This window comes from Haliotis cracherodii, unplaced genomic scaffold (assembly GCF_022045235.1).
Source record: "Haliotis cracherodii isolate W230 unplaced genomic scaffold, xgHalCrac1.p SCAF_7, whole genome shotgun sequence".
NCBI lineage: Eukaryota > Metazoa > Mollusca > Gastropoda > Lepetellida > Haliotidae > Haliotis > Haliotis cracherodii.
This window is the reverse complement of record NW_027266330.1, coordinates 46,255,748-46,269,536: the sequence shown is the minus strand read 5'-3', so window position 1 is coordinate 46,269,536 and position 13,789 is coordinate 46,255,748. Positions and strand designations below refer to the sequence as shown.

Sequence of the window (13,789 nt, the reverse complement as noted above, 5' to 3'; positions counted from 1 at the left end):
GGGTGGAGGTTGAAGGCTGTGGTGTGGGTGGAGGTTGAAGGATGTGGTGTGGGTGGAGGTTGAAGGCTGTGGTGTGAAGGCTGTGGTGTGGATGGAGGTTGAAGGCTGTGGTGTGAAGGCTGTGGTGTGGATGGAGGTTGAAGGCTGTGGTGTGGATGGAGGTTGAAGGCTGTGGTGTGGGTGGAGGTTGAAGGATGTGGTGTGGGTGGAGTTTGAAGGATGTGGTGTGGGTGGAGGTTGAAGGCTGTGGTGTGAAGGCTGTGGTGTGGATGGAGGTTGAAGGCTGTGGTGTGGGTGGAGGTTGAAGGCTGTGGTGTGGATGGAGGTTGAAGGCTGTGGTGTGGGTGGAGGTTGAAGGCTGTGGTGTGGGTGGAGGTTGAAGGCTGTGGTGTGGATGGAGGTTGAAGGCTGTGGTGTGGATGGAGGTTGAAGGCTGTGGTGTGGGTGGAGGTTGAAGGCTGTGGTGTAGGTGGAGGTTGAAGGCTGTGGTGTAGGTGGAGGTTGAAGGATGTCGTGTGGATGGAGGTTGAAGGCTGTGGTGTGGATGGAGGTTGAAGGCTGTGGTGTAGGTGGAGGTTGAAGGCTGTGGTGTAGGTGGAGGTTGAAGGCTGTGCAACACAAATTGACTGAGTGACTGACTGACTCTTTCACTCACTCACTCACTCACTCACAGACACTCATTCGCTCACATCCTCACTCGCTCACATCCTCACTCACTCACGCGCTCACTCAATCACTTACATCCTCACTCACTCACACCCTCACTCAATCACTCACTACCTCACTCACTCACAAACACTCTCTCACTGACATCCTCACTCACTCACTCACACCCTCACTCAATCACTCACTACCTCACTCACTCACACAAACACTCTCACTCACTGACATCCTCATTCACTCACTCACTACCTCACTCACTCACAAACACTCTCACTCACTGACATCCTCACTCACTCACTCACACCCTCACTCAATCACTCACTACCTCACTCACTCTCACAGACACTCTCACTCACTGACATCCTCACTCAATCACTTGTTCAATCACTCACACTCTCACTCATGATTGCTCACTCACTCAATCAACTCTCTCACTCACTCACTCCAGATTATCCAGTCGTCAACATGATCCTGTAGTTTCCTTAACTATCCTCCAGCTCGCTATAATCATTGGTAGATTTTTGAATGTGTACCCGTTGTCCTTCTTGCTGAACCTGGGAAGAACCAACAAGATCGGCTGGAACTTCCAGCACATGATGATGTTCTCAGGTGAGATATATTTGGATATCAATCAAGTAATTTCATAACAGTAAAAGATTTAAATATTCACTTATTTTCACTATACATGTACATAGGAACCTGTAGCTATATCTCTCTCCAGGTAGTGGTGATATATCTCTCCTGGTTACAAGCAATGTAGTGATATTTCTCTCTCCAGGTTTACGAGGTGCCATCGCCTTCGCCCTGGCTATACGGAACACGTCGACATTGCCACGGCAGTACATTGTGTCAGCGACGATGATCATCGTCCTGGCAACTGTAGTCCTCTGTGGAGGCCTCACTACCCCAATGCTGCAGTGGCTCAAAATAAGGTGAGAGCTGATATGATCCTGGTGTAAACCAGGTGCTAGGTCACATCATGAGATATACATGGGCTTTTCACCAATGGCCCCTCTCAGGATTCTGGGAGAGAGAAGGTCACAAGGGTCCTTTAAGTACAAATCAATGAGGCTGGGGTGGTAACAATGATTAAGTGACAGCAAGAGACCAGTTGCCACCCTTGCGGAACTATCTTTGAATTTCGTGGCTCACTCGTAGCGCCACCAGTGACTATTGCCAGGTATTTCACTTCTATGTCCCTCCTACTGACCAATAAAGTGAGTCTTACCTCAGGAAGTGCATCAAAACATTTGAGCACCTTGTTTAAAAACATGAAAAGAGTAGTGAAATATCTGTCGACGCCGTGTTGACGGTACACATGTTTGCAAGTCTTGCCGTCGATCAAATTCTGCATGTTGAAATCCATGTTGTTTACAAACCGGATGTCTAGTTCATTGCTCCATTTTCAGACTCTTTAGTCCAGCCAAAATATAACTCCGGAATTCCAGCCTTGCTCGGCAATGGTGAAAACTGGACTTGCCTTGCCTCAGGACTATCATGGCATTTTAGCTCACCTGACGGCTTGGTTTTTGTTCACATACTTAGCCCCTAGTTTGGTTGTATTGGTAATGTTGTGGTGATTTAACTTAATCGAAAGTGTCACCTTGACCTCATTGATAGTATGACGTTTGTATTTGATGTCACCTTGACCTCATTGATAGTATGACGTTTGTATTTGATGTCACCTTGACCTCATTGATAGTATGATCTTGGTATTTGATGTCACTTTGACCTCATTGATAGTATGACGTTTGTATTTGATGTCACCTTGACCTCATTGATAGTATGATCTTGGTATTTGATGTCACCTTGACCTCATTGATAGTATGACCTTGGTATTTGATGTCACTTTGACCTCATTGATAGTATGACCTTGATTTTTATATCTAACCTTGACCTCATTGATGATGTTACCTTTGTGTTTGATGTCACCTTGACCTCATTGATAGTATGACCTTGTTTTTTAACTGACCTTGGCCTCATTGACGATGTTTCCTTTGTATTTGATCTAACCGTGACCTTTCTTCCAGGGTGGGTGTGGATGAGGAGATGGAGATGCAGCAGATGCCTCCCAATGCTGTGAGGAGTGTAAGTACTGGACTCCATTCACACTTACCATGTATACTCTCAAAGCTAACACTTTAACTTTCTGTGCTGAAGACATATCAGCTTCCACTTACAATTGTTTTTTTTTATAAAACTCAAGAATTAGTTTTTAATGAAGAGATATCGTTTTATTGTTTTCTTACATTCTCATTTGTTATGTATGATATTATTTGAGATTATGTCAGAAGTAATTATGTCTCAATCAACCCAAAGTGCCAGTAATAATAATTCTAAACTTTCTATATATCACCATTTTGTCCACTTCACACTGCGGTGAGGCAACCCAGTGGTCAAAGTGTTGACTCATCACGCCAGAGACCCTGGTTCAGTTCCCCTCAAGGGTTCAGTGTGTGAAGCTAATTTCTGTTGTACCCTGCCCGAATATGGCTGGAATATTGCTAAACCGGTGTAAAACCCTCACTCTGTACATGGAAAATATTAACTATTTGTTTTTATTTCTGTTTTGTATATCAAGTTTAGGTTAAGTCACTTTTATTTCTTTGAATATTTTGCTATTACTTATAACGGTTTGGTGCTTGATGTCACTAACAAACTAAACATTGCAGAAATGTATTATGTATAATCTCTTTGAGATTGTTTATGCTTTTGTTTATTGTTTTTCATTATCTTTTGAGTTTTATCAGATGCTGCAATAGTATTCCGATGTAATGAAGATCCAAGCGGTTTCACTTCTATGTTTCATATACAAAAGTTTTATTTCTTTAAATTTGCATGATGACTTTTTCTTCTTTTAATCACTGTGCAGAGATAAGTAATTTACCCTGTAAAATGAAAGTGATAATTGTGAAAGTAAAATATTAAAAATTAATTCTTTTTCTTGGTAAATCTAAATTATATCCGTAAAAGTTTGTTCATGCTTCTTTTTTAAACAGGAGAACAATAAGAATGATTGTATACTGAGAAATGAAATGTACTTTAGCCAGCGGACATTATATGAATACGCTTTGTCAAATCAGTCTTGACACTATGCAAAATAGTACAATGGTTACTCCCTGTGTCTGTCTGTGTGTCCAGGCTATGCAGAGCCAGCGTCAATACAGCACAATGAGCAGTCCCTCCGATGACCAGCCTCCCACGCCCCATGTCACCACGGCAAACCGGCCGGTTGGTTAATTCCCCCCAAAACCTGTGCATTCCTGCTTGGTTTTCATGTGTCTTAGATAGTGTGATGTTTCTTGTTAAAAGTCTTTTCTGAGAGTTGTTTCCCTTAGTTCAGTGTCATTTCATTTGGAAACGAAAAAATAATATCATGAAGATATGCCTTTTATGCAGACATTGTTAACATTTGTTCCATGTATGCTTCGTTGGAGAATTAACTACTGAACATGCGTTTGGAGAGTAATGATTGTTCTGAAATGCTGCAAAGGGGAGATAACTCTCAGACCACTAATGTTTGAAGTTCAATCACATATCATCCTTCATGATTCATTGAAAAATTTGTAATTTTTAGTTTCATTTCTGGTTTTTGGGACATTTTTCTTCACGCTTTCATCCTCTTCCTCTTTGTGTATCCTTGTTTACTTGCTGGTATTTTGGTATTTATTAACACCACGTTCTGATTAATTTGAAAGTTTTCTACTTTATTTTCATTAATTCTAACCTTAGTTTCCATATCCCATTATGTACTACAGGTGGAAGTGTTTCAACATTGTCTGTGGTTGGGTACTAAGGGACCGAACATTGGATATTTTGTGGGATGTTATCGAAAAAAAACCAATTGTCCCTTTGGAAAAAAATGCCTGCGCAAACATTATTTCATTGTTGCAAGGTGTTTCTTCTTTTTAAGAATTCTGGCTCATAGTTTTAAATACAAAAATATCTGGATTTGCATCTGAAGCAGAAATATCTAATCTTGATACAAAATTGCCCCCCATCCCCCCCCCCCCCCCCCCACACACACACACACACACACACACACACACACACACACACACCCCCACCCCGAATATCAAATGTTTGGTCCCAGACCAGGTGTTTGGACATGTGGACATGGTAATGGTTTGTGTTTTGTTTTCCACGCTTCATTTCACCTTCAACCATCCTGCACTGTATAGCCCATTCCCTCTGCTGTTCACCAAGTGTGTGTATTTGTTCCCATTCTGAGGTCATCTTAAATCACCTTGACCTCATCTGGACCTCACCTTGACCTCAGTGTCTCTTCGACCTGGCTTTTATCCATGTTACATCTGGAAATGGTGCTTTCCGTTTCCTTTTTTGGCACATCTTTTGCTTTGAGTGTTCTTGACCTTTGATGACTTTTATCACATGCTTCCATGCGTGACGTTCTGTCGATTTCACTTCGTCTCTGTACAGTTATTGTTGACCTTGATCATGTGACCCCATGTCATGATGACTTTTAAGGTTGGTTTGACCTTGACCTTGAGTACCGGGGTCATTGTGTGTTTCAGTACCAGGAAGATGCCAATATTGATGCCACACACTTTGCACATTATTTTTCTGGTTCTTTAGTTTATTTTGGATTTGTATTTATGATTTGTATGACACAAACTATTAGTCCTTGTCAGACCGTGTGTTTTTTTCATGGGCACTTCACAGACATAGACATATTGCATCGTAAACATCACCTTTGCATGAATCTTTTCTTACTGTGGGTATTCCTCTAAGAAAAGTCTGCATCCAAAACAAGAAAACAAGCAGAAAAAACATGTCTGTGACAAGACTCTTCCCCCAAACATAGGAGGATAGTTGCATTTTGTGCATGAGATTCAGATCAAATCATCCTTGCACTCTCAATGGGACAGTGGCACTTCTGTGTTAAGTTGCTAAGTTGCTGCATGAAAAACTCAAAAGACTGTCAATGTCTGCAGTTTTACCGAACAGAAATATTTGGGGGGTGTTTTGATGTTCATCCTCAGTCAGTCTTGTATGATATTTATTGCTTTGGCCACAAACAAAGGATCATGTCATATCTGGAATTCAAACCTACCATTCAAAGAAGAGGATCCTGATACGGCTAATGGAAACAACTCTACGCAGTGTTGTGATGGCTGGAAATCACATGCCCTCTATTTATTTGTGAATACAGAGAACTAGTCAGTTGTTCAGCTTGTATATTAAGAGAATATCCTGGCAATTTGTTAAACGCAATTATATAAATTTATATCAATATTTGTTTTGAAGGCCAATCCTAATTAAACAAGCAAAAAGTGCAGTTATCTTACTTAATAAAAATTCTCAGTACATTATTTGTGGGCGGTTACCATTTGGAAAAATAATTTATGAGCATATATATAATTCAAGAGAGTTTATGTCGTGGCCAGTCTGTCCATCATGCGTCACCTTATACCATCTTCTCCGACGAAACCCAAATGTTTAGAGAGTTTGAGTTTGGGAGTGCCACACATTGGGAGTGCTGGATTGGGCAGGGGGTGCAAAATATTTTGAGCGCCTGAGTTGGGGGAGTGCCACGGATTGGCAGTGCTGGGAGAGCCACACATCGACAGTGCTGGGAGTGTCACACATCGACTGTGCTGGGAGTGCCACACATCGACAGTGCTGGGAGTGCCACACATCGACAGTGCTGGGAGTGCCACACATCGACAGTGCTAGTGGAGACAGACACATGTTGTAGGTCAACTGACACAAATCTTGCTGTGTTTCAGTTTGAAGCTGAAGAAGGCCAGTCCCTCGCTGGCTCCCCCCTTTTAGAACAGGTACACGTGCACCGAACGACACTCTTCATCTTATTGGCATCTAGCTGCCTTCTTGCATTTCAGTTTGTAGTTTTCTTCCTGGTGTCATTTGGTAAAGCACACTGTTTGTTCTGTTGTTTTGCTATGATTTCAATGTAGTCCTGTCTTTATTTCCATGTAGTCCTTACTTGATTTGAATTTTGGCGGTGTCACCTTTCTCTCTCGGGGTTTTGTCTTTCCAAGATTAGACATTAGGTGTAGATGGATGTTATTTATTCTGTGTGAGTTGTTGGGTGGTAGTGGTATTTTGTGAGTTTTAGTCCTCATGGAGTCTTCACAATCGGTAAGTTGGATTCATTTCCTGGGCTGTTTATTACTTCTTGTTTATGTATAGTTCTGGAATATCTTAGTCTGTGTTGAATGTTCAAGTTATCAAAGACTTGTTAATCATTCAAGGCATCAAAAGTTTTATTTATGTCTATCCGTCAAAGAACTTTAGACACTTTAGGTAGAAACATTCAAGATTATAAAAGACTTTAGGTTGAATTGTTAAAGGATATGAAAGAATCTAGATTTAATCATTCAAGAGTGCCTTTAGCTTGAAACATTCAAAAATTGAACAATTTCATTAAATTTGGAAAAAGGGGCACAGGTGGCCCAGTCGTCTAAGGCGCCACGATTCGCTGTGCAGAGTTGCGTCCCTAGGGCACACCAGAAACCTTTGATTTTCGGTTCGAATCCTGGTTCACCCCGATTTTGTGTCTGGGTTTTTCAGCACCATACCTGTGCTTGTAGGTTTCACCGAAGTGATAAACGTCAGAGACCTGCATCACTTCAGGCTCTTCTCCCACATTAAGGTGACACGCTGCGATATACCGGTAACTGGAATACTGTTAAAAGCGGCATTAAACCCAACTCACTCACACTCACTAATTAAATTTGATATTTTACTCCAATGCGATATCACTCTGTGTGAAGATCTGAGTACACTACCATAGGAGACGTAATAAGCACCCAGGGTGCTCTCAAAATTAGAAATAGGGGGCTTTTATTAGAATATTATTTTGGTGAAGTTGAAAGATAAATTTCGTAGTTTATGCTTGCAGCCTGAAATGTTTAAATACGACAGATAATTAGTATTAGGATAGCAAATATTTTCATGGGCGCTTATTAGAGCGGAGCACTTATTAAGTCGAATACCGTATCTGATTTCGGTATCGAAAACAATCTAAAACAAGTTCCAAAAGTAGGATGTATAGCTGTGTCAATGTATTGTCATGAATATTTCCAACATCCCGTTGTTCCTGAGCACTAACGCATCTCCAACCAAAAGGGGGACTATCGAAGGATTAGTGTTGTTCTGTTTGGGTTTTCATTGTACGAATCAAAATTTCCTTTTCAGGGTGGTATAAAAATGAAACCGAATCGCTTTTGTAATATAACATCTGATTAGCTCAAGATCCCATTCAGCTGTCAAATTTCATGATCAGTGTTCAAAATAAGCGCCGGACTGTGAAAGGTAGATCTCGTTTTTGGCCCGTAGTTCCAAATTTGTATGGGACCTTGTGGCCAGCAGTAAATTTGTGCATTGATAAACAAGCTGCAGTTTTTTAAATGAGGACCTGAAGAGTTTGGTCTGGGCCTGCAGCTTCAAGAGTGTGTGGTTCCTGATGGCAGCCATTTTGTTGTATTTCTAACACTACTTCGTGTTCACCTGAAGCAACCTTCCTTGGGGTGTCCTGAGGTCTTAACGTAGAGTGGTATTGTGTGGGAGGAAGAGATCTGATTTCAGTGAAATCAAAAGATGAAAGTTTTTTTTTTGTGAAATGTTCAAGAATATTCAGAGTTGACACATTGTATTACTATAAAGGCGATGTTTCAGTATAGGTGCTTATAGACTGTTTGACTATGTTATAAGGATCGCCGTTACAGTAACTGAAGAAGTTGTTATCCATAAATTGTGTCTACTTTGTCATCCGTCATCTTCTAAGTAATGCCTATCAAACAATTCAAGAATACTCAAGTTGACACATGGAAGTAGTGTTAGGGTTAGTTGTGTAGGGTTTAGGTTCTAGTGGACTGACCCACGAGCAGAAGCAGGTTTCCTATGAAGTTCATAACAGTTTAGTGTGAATCTTTGGAGTATCTAGACTGGTTGTCATGACAGCAGGAAGCAGATAAATGTCCTTTCCACTTCTGTGTCTTACTCAACTTCAGGCTTTTGTCAGGCTTGTAGTTTTGTTACATGGCTTACATGATCATCATTCTCAGGCTACATATAGTGATATACGCTGATATATCCTTGACTGAAGACAGTTAATACTGATATTGTGATATACTCTGATATATCCTTGACTGAAAACAGTTAATACTGATATTGTGATATACTCTGATATATCCTTGACTGAAAACAGTATATCATCATCATCATCGTCATCGTCATCGTCATCGTCCCCATTCTCACTACTAACAGGGTGCTGACAGCTCAACTTTCGTTTCAATGTGGGACACAAATGTGTTGGTCATTATACAATATACAATGTAACAAACATACCATATTTCCTCTATTAGACCCTCAATCGTCGCCATGATCGAAGAAAATTAGTCCTTGGTACGGGATCTGTGAAATCTGCAGTCAATAATAAGGGCATTTTCCCAAGGCAAGAGCATCCACTAGCCTTTTGATCAGTCTTGTTTCCACCCTTGCCACATCAAACCCACTTTCCTGTCCTAAATAGGATTGTACTGTCACACGATAGTCCAGTCCGAGAACATTTCACAAAATCAACATCCACAACTGGTACACCTTCGTATGAAAGTGACTTACCGCTGCCTGTCTTTGTTGACACGAATATGTCATTTTCATCTTTTAAACCCCCCATGGATTGCCTATGTTTTTGTGTCAGGGATGAAATCGCAAATGTTTTCGTTATCTGATCAACTTGGTCCTCGTCTGTAGGAGTCGCCATCTTTTTGAAGCTCTACAAGATAAGAACAGCGATCTGATTTGATATCGTGTTTTCATTACAAGGGACACAACTTGTGATCTACGCGAGGTGGCACCAGGGTCGAGCAAACAAAAGTGGCCTTGATGTGGCAAGGGTAGAAACTAGGCTTTGATATAGGCTAGTGGTCACACTTGCCTCAGGAAGATGCAATAAGGATGGCCATGGGACAAGCATGGGGCACTGGGGATATTGTGTACACGCAGTACATTCTTCAATATTATATTTTGAGAGAAACTGAGCAAATCAAATAGAAACTTGAGCTGTACAGTTGCGCCTGCTCTCTCCTTTAACATGTCTTCCCCTTTGCATGCTGGTATTGACATAGATGTAGAGGATCTGTTGGTTTGGTGTATTTAGGCACTTGGTTTAAATAATTCAGGAACAGACACTTAACAAGTACAATGTCTACAAATACACATGTACAATACCCGAATGTTTAGTTCTTACGTTACAATTTGAAAGGATTATGAATGCTGCCATACCAATCAATGTTCAAAGATGTTATAAAACTTTGTTGAACCTGTTCCTGGAACCAAAGTGGATTGCATGAATACACCAATGTAGTTGTAGCCATGGTGGATACTCCAGTGTTTGTATTAACCTCTGTGGTGGCAGTGATGTGATCCAGCAATGTTGTATGACGGATGTATGGGCTGGTATTGCCTGCGGTCCATCCTCGGCACACAGGGGTACAGGCTATCGTCTTTCCCAGGAAAACAAGAGAGAACAGAAGGAATTGATTAGACAAAATGTCAATTCTCTTCCTATTGTATGGTACCTTTATGAATAGTTGTGTTTCAGTGAAATCTCCTTGACAGGAATATTTTTGGAAGGTTAAAGAAATAATATTATTTTGATTTAAGTTTGGATAAGTTATCTTCATGGATAGTTGCTGATTTGATACAAATTTCAGGGCTACTTGTTAAGTGATTGGCCAGTGGGTTCAGAAACAGAACATTTGTTATTTCGGCCTATGGGAGGTTGTATAATATACCCCTGTGTACCGAGGACTGTGTAACAAATCTCAGCCATCAGCTTGTTATCATTCAGTACGTGCATGTGAAATATATGATGATATACATGAAACAGTTATCTTTATACATCTAAGTTTATGAAACTCATAAGGGGGATTCTGGAGGGACCTGGGATTTTATATCTTAAAAGACTACATATTTTCAATCACTGCACCACTGTCTTTCCTTTTAACCAACAACACATTCGTTTTCAGGACATCTACTGGCCAGCTGTTCTTTTTTAGTAAAAGCTGAGGCAAAATTTGTTTTTCCAGTAGTTTCTGGAATATTAAAAAAAAAGAAAGAAAATCCCATGTCCTGCCCAGAATAGTTTAAAGTTGTACCCTTATGATAAATAAATATACTTTGTGAGAAGGCAGAAAATAATTATGCTGAGCGAATTGAGTTCTTGAATTGATGGCATGAGAACAGATGTAGCAGAAAAAACCCAGCTAGGGTACTGTAACATGTATTTGAAAAGGGCAAGTAATTGTAATCTAAGTCAAGGGACTCTAACATGGGTTTAGTTTCTAATCTTGAAGTAAACTACGACATAAACAGAGATCTGTTGGCCACAATGACTCATAAATGTGGATTGACTTGTGACCACCAAGGGAGACCACTCTCAGCTTGGACCTCATGTGCATACCACTGATTGATGTCCAGACTCAGTTACAGTGATTTAACATGCTTGCTAATAGTGTTACACAGCTGCTGCATCTGGAAAATAAATTCTCACTTTTGAAAAAATGATTAAATGAAATGTCAAGTCATTTATTGTCAATACCTGAAAATTGTAATTTTGTTTTGTTAATGAGACTAATTATTTTACAAGATATGTAATTATTTTTCTCTGAAATCATTAATTGTGTCAAATTTGTAAAGAACGACTGTTTCTCTGAGTCTGGTTGATAAATCTGCCATTATCATATATCTGCATGTGTTGTCTGTAGCAGAGTTCTTATACCACAGGAGTTTTAACCATGTTATGTTGATATCTAGGAGTCTGGAGACCCTGGGGAGATACCAAGGACAAAAGGGAAAGCTTGGCTGGTTGCCAAGTGGTATAACTTTGATATGGTGTAAGTATGTTATCAGATTTACTCACAATAAAAAGAAAGACAACAGAAAACCTTTTTGCAGCAATGTTCAAAACTTGTCAGAAACACAGCCAAAATGACCCGAGATACAAGAGATAATGTTTCAATCAATAATGTAACAAAGGCTGATTTTTGTGAAAAATGGTGAATATCACTTGTTTCTGACTTTTTGTCCAGCTATACTGAATTTGTCATATAACACCCCCTGCCTAACTTGGAGACCTATATGTAAGTATTCCCTACCCCAAGTGAGTCCGAAAGCTTATGTACCTCTGTATTTCAAAAACATTGAAGGCAGCAGAGCTAGAATAATCTACTGGACTGTAAGTTTTGTTCCTGCAAACTTGCCTCTTGGAAGATGCAAGAATCATAGTGACATCTGTAGACTTCCTACTGTTTCTTACCTCAGGAAAATATCCATGAAATTTATCCATGAATTTTATCCAAGATGTTTTTGGGTGGTATAAACAAGATAAACAAGATGATATCAAATCCCTAATTTGGGAATGGACATGTTCCTAAAACAGTTGAAATTAAGTACATTGAGAAATTGGAAATTATTTTTGAAATATTAATTAACTTCTTACCATCAAGTAAGGGACTGTTTGAGAACTTCTTATAATTACAGTTAAACCAATCTTTTCTTTTTCAGGTTCATGAAACCCTTTTTAACAAATTGTCGACCGACGCTTATGGAGACATTACCAAAATGCTGCTTACCCCTGGCCAAGCTGTTGACCACAGAGGAGCAGATGACACAGGTAAGGTTGGTTGGTTTGTTGTTTCACGCCGTACTCGGCAATATTTCAGCTATATGACTGTGGTCTGTAAATAATTGAGTCTGGACCAGACAATCCAGTGATTAATATCATGGGTATCGATCCACGCAATTGGGATCAATGACATGCTTCAACCAAGTCAGGGAGCCTGACCACCTGATCCCGTTAGTCGCCTCTTACGACAAGCTTAGTCGCCTTTTATGGCAAGCATGGGTTGCTGAAGTCGTATTCTACCCGGATCTTCATGGGTCGACACAGGTAAGGAGGGCTGCCGACTTGCTTGTTGCCGAAGCATACATAATTAGTGCCCTGGGATGAGCCCAGTGTCTTGTGTGAATCCTGTATGTGATCACAGCATTGGCCAATTACAGAATGTTTTGATGACTTTGCTAAAATCCTTATTTTGATTGGTTAATCAGAGGTTTCAAGTCACAATAAACTGTTTTGATTGAAACATCTCATTTGACTCATCGAAGAAGCTGATGGGTTTTAGAAAATGACTTCTTTCTCAGTCATTGGTAGCAGGCTGTTTGAAATAGTATGTCACAAAATGCTGAGTTATTATAATATTCAAAGTAGGGGAAGAAAACACAATATAAATCTAAGAGAAAGTATAATAAGTATAATAAGTAGGATTGAAAGAGAGATTTAGAATATTATACGAGTTTTCAAGTCATACTATGTTTATGACACAAATGTCTAAATTCCGGTATTTCCCTCGCTCTCACTTGGGAAATACCAGAATTTAGGCACGAGTGTCGTAAACATAGTATGACATGGACACGAATATTATGTTCTATTTAATACCAAAGAAGATGTCTACATACAAAGACATATTTTCGTGTTTACCTATAAGGACAGCAAGTCGCAACAGCAGCTGAACCACAATTTGTTGAATGAAGTCAACAATCTTCAGCTATGATGTCGTTTCTTGCATGCAGTCATTCCGACCTCCTGTCACAATAAGATTTGAATGATGTCAACAATGCCGTCCAGATGACAGAAACAATACACTGTTGTCTCGTGACATCACCCAAGGGCACATATGATTTTCATGAACCCCAATATGTTTGCCCGCGCAGGTAATAACTTGAAATATGTGTGTTTCTATGTCCGACCTGATAGGCTGTGAGGTCCTATGTTTTGCATCGCAATGAGAGGTATGCTGTAACAGTAGTGACATGGAGTGGAGATGTTTGAAGGCTTTGCAAGGCTTGCCTAATAGTCTTAAGGGCACTGCATGTTCATTTCCAAATTCACCTGACTGAACATATGAGACACTTCCACCATTTCTTATAGGAGGTAGCTTTGATTACAATCTGATATTGTGGCGTTTGGGTACTCTTGTGGTTAAAGCTTTCGTTGTCACGCCGAAGACACGGGTTCGATTCCCCACATGGGTACAATGTGTGAAGCCCATTTCTGGTGTCCCCGCCGTGATATTGC

At 40.2% G+C, this 13,789-nt stretch overlaps 1 protein-coding gene across 6 annotated transcripts in view; it reads left to right on the top strand.

Annotated features, from left to right (window-relative positions):
* LOC139447176 (sodium/hydrogen exchanger 9-like) overlaps positions 1-13,789 on the top strand; it is a 61,803-nt gene that overhangs the window by 21,924 nt on the left and 26,090 nt on the right. For 4 of the 6 annotated variants that reach the window (XM_071228378.1, XM_071228381.1, XM_071228382.1 and 1 more), the window contains exons 11-16: positions 1,161-1,272; positions 1,442-1,595; positions 2,694-2,751; positions 3,805-3,894; positions 11,467-11,546; positions 12,217-12,325. In XM_071228378.1, the coding sequence (XP_071084479.1) occupies positions 1,161-1,272; positions 1,442-1,595; positions 2,694-2,751; positions 3,805-3,894; positions 11,467-11,546; positions 12,217-12,325 (603 nt within the window). Of the gene's footprint in view, positions 1-1,160; positions 1,273-1,441; positions 1,596-2,693; positions 2,752-3,804; positions 3,895-6,413; positions 6,465-11,466; positions 11,547-12,216; positions 12,326-13,789 lie in introns of all 6 variants that reach the window. The other 2 variants (XM_071228380.1, XM_071228383.1) reach the window with 2 other exon arrangements.